Source organism: Kryptolebias marmoratus, linkage group LG2 (assembly GCF_001649575.2).
Source record: "Kryptolebias marmoratus isolate JLee-2015 linkage group LG2, ASM164957v2, whole genome shotgun sequence".
Taxonomy (NCBI): Eukaryota; Metazoa; Chordata; class Actinopteri; order Cyprinodontiformes; family Rivulidae; genus Kryptolebias; species Kryptolebias marmoratus.
This window is the reverse complement of record NC_051431.1, coordinates 12539800-12552397: the sequence shown is the minus strand read 5'-3', so window position 1 is coordinate 12552397 and position 12598 is coordinate 12539800. Positions and strand designations below refer to the sequence as shown.

Below are 12598 nucleotides of genomic sequence, written 5' to 3'. Positions count from 1 at the left end.
GTTTGTCCAGGTGGTGTTTGAGAATGGGACACTTAAGCTCAGTGATGTTCAGAAGGGCATGGACGAGGGTGCCTATGTCTGCAGCGTGTTGATCCAGCCACAGCTATTCATCACTCAGACTGTTTACGTCACAGTCAAAGGTTAGTTACAGAGGCGGCACTATTGAATAATATATGCTTTATTCATGTTTAGGGTTTTTTTTCTATACACGAAAAGTCCTATAGATGTCTCGAATGAACATCTGTGTGTATTTGGGGTTTGCTCTATAGTAATGTGATTATGTCTTCTGGTGGTACAATTGGACATGTGTTTCAAGCATCGACAGGAGATCAAAGAGAGACTCACATTTTTCTGTACATGCATGTGGTGCACCTGGAGTTAATGTACGCAGTCTGTTTTGTTCAAAGATGGCATTGTGCTACTTCTGAATATATGGTTTTGCTCTTTTTTTGTGCTGCAACAAACCTGAGGCTTTCTTTTTGCAAATGCCTTTAGTCTTTGATACTTAAAATATCTCTCTTTAAGATGTTTGTAGTATCAGCTTCAGACATCTTCAATTCCCCCAAAAAAGAACAATGCAATTTAAGGAACTCTGCATTTAAGAGTTGTTTATGGGGTACCTCAGGGCTACATTTCAGGTCCCATTCTTGTTTTATTTTGTATTATCCAACTGGGGTCCATTTTCAGCATTATTTTGCTGGTGACTTACAGATCTACCTGCCTGTACCACTTTCTATTCAAGCCTTATTGGTTATATCAGAGATGCACAAACATGGATCATTTGGATGGATAATATTTGAAACATAAAATAAATTATTTTATTTGGACAAACTAAACTTTTATTGTCATTGTTTGCAAAATATCTTAGTGTAATTCTTGACTGTGCCTTTACATTTGAAAAGCAGATTACCTCAGTTAGTTTTTGTTGTTATATAATAAATCTTAACTCTCGGAATGCAAATTAGAAGGGTGTGGAAGCTTGTTAGTAGGTTTCAACTACTAGATCACAAATCTTAAGGCTTTCTTTTACCAAACAACTGTCCTATCTTCTCCAAAAGTCCTACTACATCTCAACTGCTTTGTTTGCTGTTACTTCACTAACAAACACCTCATTTTGAACCAATATTACTTTTATTGGATTTATGAGATGATAACAGACTCAGACATTGCTAATCTTCACCTTGTCTTCCCAAAAGCTGGCCTTGTCAGTTCAGTAGTTTTCCTCTCACCCCAACTCCAGTTTAGGCCCTGTCTAGATTTGTTATGTGCTAGTGCGTCTAGATTTCTGTGGTCCTTCATTCAGGTAAATCTTGTATACTAGATGTAGTTTATTAGTCATGCTCATCAATCCAAGGTCACCAAAGAATGCGCTAAAATAAAATCTTTATAAATTTCACTTTGTTTAACAGTAAAAAAGGAAGTGATTAACAATGCTTTGAAGCAGGGTAGTGTTAGTGAAACAGAACAAGAAAAAAGAACAAAGCTTTGTGCTTTACCTCTAATAACCCCTGATTAAGGGGCGGAGTGGCCGAGTGCAAGCTCTCAACCACTCTGCAATTACACAGAGCAGGAGTGCTATTGCATAAGTTTTGTGAGTGTGTATGCCCCGTGCTTGCTTGTATTAGTATGAATGAAATGTGTGTGTGTGTGTGTGTGTGTGTGTGTTGTAAATATTTTGCATGTAACGTCTCGCTCTGTTCTCAGCTGCAGCAGCAGAACGACATGTTTGTTCCAGGAAGTTGTCAATGTGTGAGTGTGGGTTGTGTGCGTGTGTATGTGTGTGTGCATTTCTGCGTGACATTTTCACAAGGTGTGAAATTTGTGCTGCTCTGTGGTGTTTGTACCATAATGTCCCTCACCACGTACAGGCACATTTACGTATACGACCCGGCTTGCATGCACACATGTGCATGTATATTTACACACTTGCTGTATGTGGATGTAGGTATGTGTTTGTATGAATGTGTGCCCGTCATGCCTCTCATTTAATTAGATGAATGTTAACGAGGCCCAGATTAAATCTCCCAGATGTCTCAGCTGAAACCCCATCCCCTCATCCCCCCACTCCAAACTATCACCATCACCTCAGCAGGTATCCATGGCAACACTGTTCATCCCCTATGGATGGGGCTCTAATTAGAGCAGCTATTATGGGCTGGCTTTAGCAGGGCGGGGTGGGTTGGAGAGGAGGGGTTGGTAAAGGGCATGGGCGACTGTAGTGTGAGTGGTTAATACGGAGATTTTTAACTTAGTTTAGTACAAAGCAACAGCGACAGGATATCATGTTTTTGATTTCTTGTAGTCAAATGGAAAGGTTTCCTACAATTTTGCTGATCAGACTAAAATGACAAAGTTTGAAGCATTGTCTTTTTCTCCCTTCACTGTTTTCCCTCTCAATTTATTACTATACATTGCTTTATTTCTTGCCTTGCCCTTTTAATGACCCCAAACTGTCAAAACTATTTGTCCATTCATATTTTCTTTGTTTCTAAACATTTCACTTTTTTGAGTCCATCTTATTTCACTGTTTAAACATTATACTCACAACAATTATTTAAACTACCTTCCATTTTCTTCAACTTTTTCTCTTTTTTCTTATTCTGTCATCTTTTTGTAATATCACCTCATTGCCTGTCCCTTCCTGTTTTATTCTCCTCTTCTTTTTCATCAATTATTGTTTAAATTTGATCTTCTTGTTCTTTTTCTCTTGTTATTTTAAATTTTTTTATATTTCTCCTTACGTCCCCATTTTTTAACATTGTCCGTCTTTAACTCCATCTCGTTTTTTCTCTTCTCTTCCTCTGGCCCCTCCCCTCAGTTCCCCCGCTGATCCAGCCATTTGACTTCCCCCCAACGTCCATCGGCAAATTGATGTACATCGCCTGCGTGGTGTCATCTGGAGACATGCCCATTCGCATCACGTGGCGTAAGGATGGCCAGGAGATCGTGCCCTCCTCGGGTATCACCATCGACACGAAGGAGTTCATGAGCTCCCTGCAGATCTCCAAAGTATCGCTCAAACACAATGGCAACTACACCTGCATTGCTAGCAATGATGCTGCTACTGTCAGCACAGAGAGACAGCTCACAGTAACAGGTAAATACAGCCAGAGTGCAGAAGGATTAAACATGAACGCAATAATTTGAAATAGAGAATGCAGAAAGGAAACAACTTGAAGATAAAATTACCAAAACTGAAGCGCCAAACGCTGCTAACACTGAGTCCTTTATTTTTAATTTTACAACCTAGAAGACATTTTAGAAGGCACTAGACATTTTCTGTTTTACCTGAAAACTGTTTTTTATTCTCTACCATTTATAACACAGACTCACTATTAATATGTTAAAGTTCTGGATCTTTAAAAGTATTGCAGTTTCTCTGCATACAATGCAAATGCTACTAATGTATCATGTGCTCAAAGTGAACAATTTTTGCATTTTGTTTAGGCAAAGAATTAAAAATAAATTAAAAAAGAAAAGATAGTTTTTTTTGTCTATCTATATATTTTTTGTCAATATTTAGAAAAGCTGTGACATTATTCAGACACTGGTAACATTTAATATTAAATGTAAGCAATTACACTAAAGAAATATTTCAATGTTTAAATGTTTTTTTTGTTTGTTTGGGGTTTTTTTTTGTCTTTTACTGCCGTTTTAGTTGGTCTCTTTGTTCACTTTCTCTCTCATAACTTTCCAGTGCCTCCTCGATTTGTTGTACAGCCCAACAACCAGGATGGGATCTATGGAAAGGCAGCTATCCTGAACTGTTCCGTTGATGGATACCCTCCTCCTAAAGTCATGTGGAAGCATGCCAGAGGTGCACTCGGTACATGAATCATCCTTCATACTTTATCTATGCATGCATGTGTTATAGTATGTGCCTCCGTCAGCATTTTTCTTCCCATTGCCATATTCATAGTTTCGTAAAGTGCAAAGTAGATTCTCCCCAAATGCAAATACGGTAAGATTACTTTATCGTAATTGTTCGTCTTGTTGCTGTCTGTCTCCTTCTGTCCAGCGGGTATTGGAAACCCACAGCAGTACCACCCTGTGCCTCTGACTGGCCGTATTCAGATAATGAATAACGGCTCTCTGCTCATCAGACATGTCCTAGAAGAAGATCGTGGCTTCTACCTCTGTCAGGCCTCCAATGGAGTGGGCTCAGACATTAGCAAGAGCATGGTGCTCACAGTGAAAAGTGAGTACATAAACACACACAGCCTGTATGCAGTTCATTCATCTAGGATGCTCTGCTGCTCCTGCTTTATTATCCTTCATGCGCTTGCACTCACAAACTGTGTCAAACCAATGAAGCAACTCGCAGTACTCTCCCTGTGGGCACGAACATAGGCACACACACACACCCACACACAAACACATATATATATATATATATATATATATATATATATATATATATATATATATATATTTTAATGGAGAAATGGTGTCCATGAGCACAAGAGAAGACCCACAAAGGAGCAGCAAGAAAGAAAGGATTGTTTTTGCACACCTGTGATAGGCAGCAAGAAGACAGCTGAGCGATTGATCTTTTGACTCAAGGGAGCTCTCTTGACACAATCAAAAAGACTTTGAGCTTGATCATTATCTGCAATCAATCGCTCTGTGCTGCTCCGCCTGTCAATATCACCACGGGTAATACCAGATAAAAATGAAATGGAAAATGCATAAATACAAACACAAAGATTATCAGTGTCAAGTACAACAATATGTGAGGCCAAGGTATTTTTTCAGCATGTGGTACATTGATCTTACAATTCAGCTATAATTACAAGAGAGATGTCAAGGCCCAGTATCTGACAGCTTTTGACACTTGTGCACTCAAACCCATATAACAAGGTGCACATAAATGTATCTATTGGTTTCACTATGCTATTTTTTATCACAGGGTTGCCCCTCTCCGGTGGGCTCCCCTTTTTCTCCTTCTCGTGTTAGTGTTATTGATTGAACCGTTCCTCTCCTCTGCCTCCCTCAATTGTCTGTTTCGCTCAGCGGAGAAGAAGGAAAAGCGGAAAAGAGGGAGGGTGAGATGAATAAGTGATGAAAACAAAACAGCAGAACCCTCCTCGGATCAATACTGAGTGTGTGTGTTGGACTTAGAAGATTAAGTGTGTATAGAGTGTACACGAAAGGTGGAGTGTATTGTTTTTGCCTCTTCATTCACCTACACCCTAATGTTAACTATTGGAGAATGAGAAAGGAGGTTTATTGACTTTACCTCATTGAACACAGCTCTTCATTACTCTAATGCAATGGAACTCAGCTACTCTGAGCTCCTCCTTTTTAACTGCCAGTTATGCTTCCCTTCTCCTCTCTGCTTATTCACTTCTTTTCCCCTTTTTACCTAAGTCCTGCTTATGATTTGCTTATTCATTCTTTTTCTCCCATTTACCCCTCTTTTATCTGCCTCCATCATCTAACATCCCTGTCATCAGTCTGACCACCGTAACCGTTTCTTTCTCCCGTCAGTCCCAGCAATGATCACCAGTCACCCCAACACCACCATGGCTAAGAAGGGTCATGTGAAGGAGCTGAACTGTACAGCCAGAGGAGAATGGCCCATCATCATTCGCTGGGAAAGAGGCGACACAGTGATTGACCCTGATCGCAACCCCCGATACTCCATAACCACTAGTCCCAATGAGAAGACGGACGAGGTGTTGTCTACACTCAAGGTAAAGACATTAGTGCACATTGGAGCATCTAGGTGTTACAATCAGACAACAGTGTTTGGGATCCTTTTTTTTTTTTTTTTTTTTTTGACTTTCACTTTCTAAAATTTTGTTCTCAGTTATTCATTTGAGTTATCTCTTTATTCAAATCTAGTTCTGTTGTTGTTTGCTTTCTTTCCTGGGTTTATAAATGAAGGGTCAGATAATGGGGAAAAAAACACGATACACAACTGTATTATTAGCTATTATTAGTTGTAAGCAAAAAATAAACTTTCAAACTTGCAATTATTTGCAAATTACTGAAACAGTGCATTTTTGTAAACATGCAAAAAAACATCATATCAAATGTTACACCCCCTTCAGACTGGTGAACTATATTAACTGTGTTTACTGAATCTTGAAGTCCTGTATTAGAGCACAGATTCACATAAGTAGTCTCCTAAACAGGTATAGAGAAAAACAAAATATCATCAAGGCAGTTCTCTATAATAAAGATAGAGAACTGCCCGATCTGTACTTTTACACTATTTGTTAGTACAATAACTGAGTTGTTTGTCTCTTTGACATTTCTGTTTCTACCTTTCTTACTGCAGCTAAAGCCAGCAGAGCGTGAGGATTCTGTCTTCTTTTCTTGTCATGCCATCAACTCTTACGGAGAAGGACGAGGCCTTATTCAGCTCACTGTGCAAGGTAGCCATTTGTAGCAAAATCCATCTAACTCAGAATCCTTGCTTTAAATTGAGAAATGCAGCCAAAAACCATTTTCCTCTTCACATTTACTTCTAAAGGTATTCCTCTTTTTGTGACATCCTTTCCCTTGCCTCCCCTTGTTCATTATGTTTGCTTTGAATCCTCAGAACCTCCAGACCCTCCAGAGCTGGAGGTCCGAGAAGTGAAAGATCGCAGTATGAATCTCAGGTGGACACAGAGATTTGATGGAAACAGTGTCATTACCTCCTATGATATTGAATATAAAAATAAGACAGGTAAGTTTTGCCAGGCTGCTGGTGCCACCTTACTGACATCTTTACAGAGCATGGTACATAAAATGTCAACAATCTCACATTTTTTCTTTTTGAAATGGATAAAATAAATGACAGCTGCAACACCCATTATTCTCGTCCATCTTGCCAGATTCGTGGGAACTGAAGCATGCCACTCGAAACATCTCCCCTACAAACAATCAAGCCAACATCGTGGACCTTCACCCTGCTTCTGTCTACAGCATCCGGATGTATTCTTACAATGCTATAGGCAAGAGCGAGGCCAGTAAGGAGCTCACCATTAGCACAGAGGAAGCCCGTAAGTTTTCTCAAAAGGACTGAGTTTTAATCTCAACTGTTAGCAAATTTTTGACTTTTGCTTATCTTTTTAGTACTTAGCATCCATATCGTCTTCCCCGTGTGTGTGCTGTTCTTGAAAATGTGTTTTAGCTTAGACCTATATCTAAATTTAACAATAGAGTAATTAAGAAAATAATAATAAAAAAAACTATGAGATGTTTGCGAGCCATTTGTGAAATGCACTCTGTCTTTTTGTCTCCCCCTCTGTAGAGCCTGATGGTCCTCCGATGGATGTAATCCTTCAGCCAGTGACCTCTCAAAGTATCAGAGTCACTTGGAAGGTAAATTATTTTGATTACTTCCCTGAGCTTCTGAAGAATATGTACTTATTTGTAAAGCAGTTGTGCAATTTGTTACTTTGTCACACATTCAGCTGTTATTGAACATGTTTTTTTCCAGTAAGTTAATCGTGTTATTATGATTGCGTTATTGTGTATTGTCGGTTTTGTGCATGACTAAGATCACACATTTTTGACCTTTTAAACTAAAGAGGACCAGTTGACAAACATGACTTTAGTTTTGCTTAATCTTGTGTCAATGAATGACATTTGTTTTTAGAGTAAACGGGTGCTGCTGACTCACAGACTTTTAGAGGAAAGAAAAACATGGATAATTCATACAAAAGAGAATCATCAAAATTTACCCTGACATAACTTCTTTTCACTTGCGTCAATGGAGGCTCTGCCAAATGATGCAGTGTTTAAAAGAAGAAGAAATAATCAAGACTTTATAAGAGCAAGACATTAACCCTGCAGTGCTTTGAAAATGAAGGACATTAAAAATAAGGTTCTAATAGGCCATATTAGGCATAATTCAAGAGGGTTTTTTTTTTACCTTCAATCAACAAAAACAAAAAATAAGTGACTACTGTTGTTGGCAATTTTGCCAAAGAAAATTACAGTTTTTGTGAACACAGTTACTAAAAAGTAAAAAGATAAACAGTAAAAAAAAAAACAGAAAATAAATGTAGCAACATGATGGAATAAATATGCTAATTCATACATGGCAACATCTAACTTTCAGCACCTTTTTTAAAGCCTGTACCTTTTAAAATGGATAACTTAATGCACTTCATGCTGGGATTGTGAGTTTTGTTCAGAATTTCCAAATAATGAACAGTAAACTAATTAACTTTAACTGCTTTGAATTGAACTTTAAACCAGCCTTTATAAAGAGTTGAACTTGCACAAGATTGATTGTGTCATTCAAACACCAATAGTTATTTTATGTGATTGATTGTAATCCTGAGACTGCTGGTTCAAGCCCAGGTTGCATCAGGAAGGGAATCCGGCATTAAACAATTGCCAGTTTTTTTTTGTGCACGTTTGCTCTCTATGGCGACCCCTATAGAAGGGAGCAGCTGAAAGAACAACAACAGCTTCATGTGATTGGTCTTTTCTAATGCTATTATTAATTTGTAGGCTCCAAGGAAGGAGCTACAGAACGGGGTGATCCGCGGTTACCAGATTGGTTACAGAGAGAATGGCCTGGGAAGTAACGGCCAGTACAGCATTGTTGAGATGAAAGCCACTGGAGACAGTGAGGTCTACACTCTTGACAACCTGAAGAAGTTTGCTCAATACGGCGTGGTTGTCCAGGCCTTCAACAGAGCAGGCACCGGCCCTTCAAGCTCGGAGATCAATGCTACAACACTGGAAGATGGTGAGGATTGTAATAAATAGCACGTACAACACATCCCAATATGTGTGACGGGAGCTTTATTGATTCGTTCATTTGTTAAAATATGGTGTCCTAGGGGCCGGCAGTAGTAATAGAAAAATTTAAAGAAGCATCACAAGCAGTGGCGATCTAAGCTGCCAGTCCTTTGAAATATCACCCTTTGTCTGCTTTTTTTCTGATACATGTTTAATGCACTTGCTCTCTTGCATTGTTCTTTTTGCTTTCTCACTATCTGGTCTCTGTCAAATCACACCAAGCTTTGTAACTTACAATTACTACATTTTCTTTGTTCCCTGAACAACAATGAGTGATTGCTGCTGAAATCCAAATTCTTCTTTTATACTAAGGGCACAGACAGTTTTGTAGATACAGGGAAGTGCAGAAAACGGAGTTATCTCATAAGAGATGTCTGAGGATGCTGCCTTATCACCTGACTTTTTGGGATATAATGCAGTTTTCCTGAGTAAGGGAATAGATGAATGAATAAAAGAACTAATGAATGAATGACTTCCTACATTCTCAAAATTACACAGTTTGGTGCAATAATTGAACAGCTTTTACCTGCATTTAACATGCCAGAGAACATTTTTAAAAAATGCTTATAACAAAAGGCAATTATGAGATGTTTGTGTCTTTTTCAAAATGCAACCTTTGCAACAAAACATTAAATGAATTTAAAGAATTATTTTCCTCTAAAATTCTTCACATACACATACATATGGATGCAAATTTTAACATTTTTTTTACAATAGCATTCCAAGTAATTTAATCAAAATCTGCTTAAAAATCTGTGAGAATTCCTGTTGACTGAATTGCAGTAGTGAATGTATTGAAAGTGTCAACTTTTCAAATGTCAAACTGGGAAACAAACAAAGAAATGTTGACATTTCTTTAAACAAATTGGTTAAAATCCATCTATGGATAAATAGATAGATCAATTTTTGCTTATTTTTTATCATGTAATAAAGCTATGCACATGTACGCATGAACAGTTGCGTTGAATACATACTTGTCCACCCATTAAACAGTTGGCTGAGCCTCATTGGTCCAGAGAAGACGTAGCCCTCCAGTTCTTTCCTGTGGTTGTCACCGTGGCGACAGTGATATTGATGGCCATTATGATAATAGTGATAACAACAAGCATACTAAAAATAATTATAATTAGCTTGTCTCTCTGTCTGTCTGTCTCTCTTTCCCTCTCCTGGCTTCCTGCTGTAATTATCCACAGCTGAGCGCATTGTCTCCCCGCTCCCTCTTTTCATCTTTCTCTGCCTTTCCCTCACTCTGTTTTGCTTTTAACCCCCATCCTCAAATCCTCATTCTTCTTCTGCCCATCATCTCCATCTAATCCTTCTTACTGCTTTACTCTAAAATTACCTTCAATATTTTTTTCTCCAAAGATATCCAGTTATTTTTTATATATATATACTTATCTGTCTAACCACATATAAGTCCAAAATACTGATAATTTCATATGCACTTAGATTTTTTTTCCCCACATTTTTTTTTCTATTTAGCTTCTCTGTAAGGACTATGTTTTGTTGTCTTTTCATTATTTAGCATTAGATTCTAAGGTCTGCTAATTCAAAGCCTTCGCTTTAGTTTTCCAATCCTCCTTTCTGTTTTACCTCCCTTCCTCCATCCTCCTCCCCACCTCCTTTTCTCTTCCCCAGCTGCAGAGAAATTTTCTGGTGGACTTGGCCCAGTCTCTCTCTTTCATTGCACGCTGTCTTTCAGTCAGCCCTCTTCCTCCCTTCCTGCCCTTACTTCTCTCACAAGTTGACTTCTGTTCATCTTTAACAGTGGGCGTTATTCAGAGCTTGAATGAGTAATGGTCAGTGGCAGCCAATAGCAAAGGCACCTGGACTGATGGAGACAGAGGGAGGCCTGTTTACAGAAAGAGAAATGATCCTATACATCAAAGTAGAGGCTTGACATGAGGGTTTTATCTGTCCCTAGCCTGTATAGCCACTTCATGTTTGATGTGAACATTTTTCATAAGTCATGAGAAAGGTTTATCATTTATTGTTTTTGTCCAGGACCAAAAAAAAATTAGAACAAATAACTATTTAATTAACTATATGTTCCATCTTTTGATTGATTAATCAAGCTGGTATAATACATGCCATTCATTGGTTTGGTTAGAAACAAACTGTTTGTCCAAACTAAAATTGTTCAAAAAGCTATTTACAATTACTTAAAGTATTTCTACAGGATCCCACTTCAACAAATCTGCATTATTGGTTTAAGGGGTTAGGGCCTTTTGGCACAGGGCTAGGGTCAGGGTCTCTTCAGAGTTTAAGCGCTAAGGGCCTTTTGGCTTAGGGCTAGGGTCAGGGTCTCCTCAGGATTTAAGGAGGATCTGTATTGACTGTTGGTGCATCTGTATGTGCATTTGTAGTTATAGTTATTTCTTTGTTGGGTTTGTGATTGCCTGATGTCCTTCCCAGAGTGCACCTTGTAGCACCAATTATGATAAAAGATAAAAGATGGGCCCTATAAGGGATGGTCCACAGGTGTAATAGCACAACGTTGGTTATACTCTGGAAGTCAAATACAGGGTTAACAAAAGCCCCATAATGGTTGTATACTATCAAGGACCTTGTTGGTTTTAATTTTAATTGGTGAATGCAGGTGGCCTCCGTATAGATTCTTGCTAGATCCCTAAAGGGATGCTCAAAATAAACAACACAAATAGTGCCTCTTTAGATTTGACAATTGAATGGGGTAATAAATTTGTGATTCACTTTCTGCTCAGAGTACACTTGCATAAAATCTACATGGGCAAACCCACATCTGGAAAGAATTCCACACTCAATATTATATAACTCTTTTTTTTCCACATTTCTTTATCCTCATATGCCCTATTTACAAGTTGGCTGGGAAGGGATTGAAAAAAGTTTTGATTTGGGGTGTTGTTGTTTTTTTAGCATTTTAAAGACCAGCCTTTCAGCTAACCTAAATGACCTTTTCTTTTTTGTTGTTTTTAGTGCCCAGTCAGCCTCCTCAGAATGTGCGAGCCATCTCTGTAACATCGGATGAGGCAGTGATCACATGGGCTGAGCCTCCAAGACTGACTCTCCATGGCGTACTTAAGGGATATCGTGTTGTGTTTTGGGCTGTCTTCCCAGATGGAGGTGCGTTTGGTTTGTCATTCTTCACTCATCCTAAACTGCGATCCCCAGATCTCAGTCTGAACTTCTCAACTTTTCTTCCCAGAATGGGGTGAAATGCAAAATATTACAACCACCAAAGAACAGGTGGAGCTTAAAGGCCTAGAGAAGTTTACTAACTACAGCATCCAGGTGCTGGCCTTCACTCAGGCTGGGGATGGTGTCCGGAGCAATGTCCTGTACATTCAAACCCGAGAAGACTGTAAGTTCATATTTTAGTTGATGTTTCCACGTAGAAAAAAAAAACGGTAATTAAATGACCTTTAATAATGTTTCATTTTCTTTGGCTACATCATTGGGGCAGCTTTCAGGGTTTTTCCTCTTGGTTTAGGCTGCAGTGTGGGAGGCAGAGAGCCAGCGGGTGTAGAGGGGGTCTTTGTAAGGCTGAGGTTGCTGATTAACAACCTCTTTGTGCTCTGATGTGCCATTACCAGTGCTAATGAGAATTAAGAAGCCAAAAAGTGTGCGTGTGTGTGTGTGTGTGTGTGTGTGTGTGTGTGTGTGTGTGTGTGTGTGTGTGTGCGGTTAAGAACCCTAAGGGTGTCAGTCTGTGTGTGAATATGTGGAAGTGTGTGTGTAGGGGAGGGTTAAGAGTCTCTTTGCATTTGAAGATGTCTTTGCGTTGGTGTGCATGTACGACTGCATGAGTGTGCGCATGTGTTATTGTTTGTGTGCAAGTCTAGCTCACAGCCCAGCACAAGGAAGGGGA

The 12598-nt window shown here is 39.0% G+C and overlaps 1 protein-coding gene across 3 annotated transcripts in view; it reads left to right on the top strand.

The window, feature by feature from the left end:
* Positions 1–12598, top strand: part of LOC108243520 (Down syndrome cell adhesion molecule-like protein 1 homolog) — a 103580-nt gene that overhangs the window by 70489 nt on the left and 20493 nt on the right. For 2 of the 3 annotated variants that reach the window (XM_017428991.3, XM_017428990.3), the window contains exons 9-20: positions 11–140; positions 2819–3097; positions 3698–3826; positions 4019–4198; positions 5491–5696; positions 6287–6383; positions 6551–6679; positions 6828–6995; positions 7247–7317; positions 8458–8698; positions 11707–11853; positions 11936–12091. In XM_017428991.3, coding sequence (XP_017284480.1) covers positions 11–140; positions 2819–3097; positions 3698–3826; positions 4019–4198; positions 5491–5696; positions 6287–6383; positions 6551–6679; positions 6828–6995; positions 7247–7317; positions 8458–8698; positions 11707–11853; positions 11936–12091 — 1933 coding nt within the window. Of the gene's footprint in view, positions 1–10; positions 141–2818; positions 3098–3697; positions 3827–4018; positions 4199–5490; positions 5697–6286; positions 6384–6550; positions 6680–6827; positions 6996–7246; positions 7318–8457; positions 8699–11706; positions 11854–11935; positions 12092–12598 lie in introns of those variants that run through there. The other variant, XR_005234378.1, reaches the window with a different exon arrangement.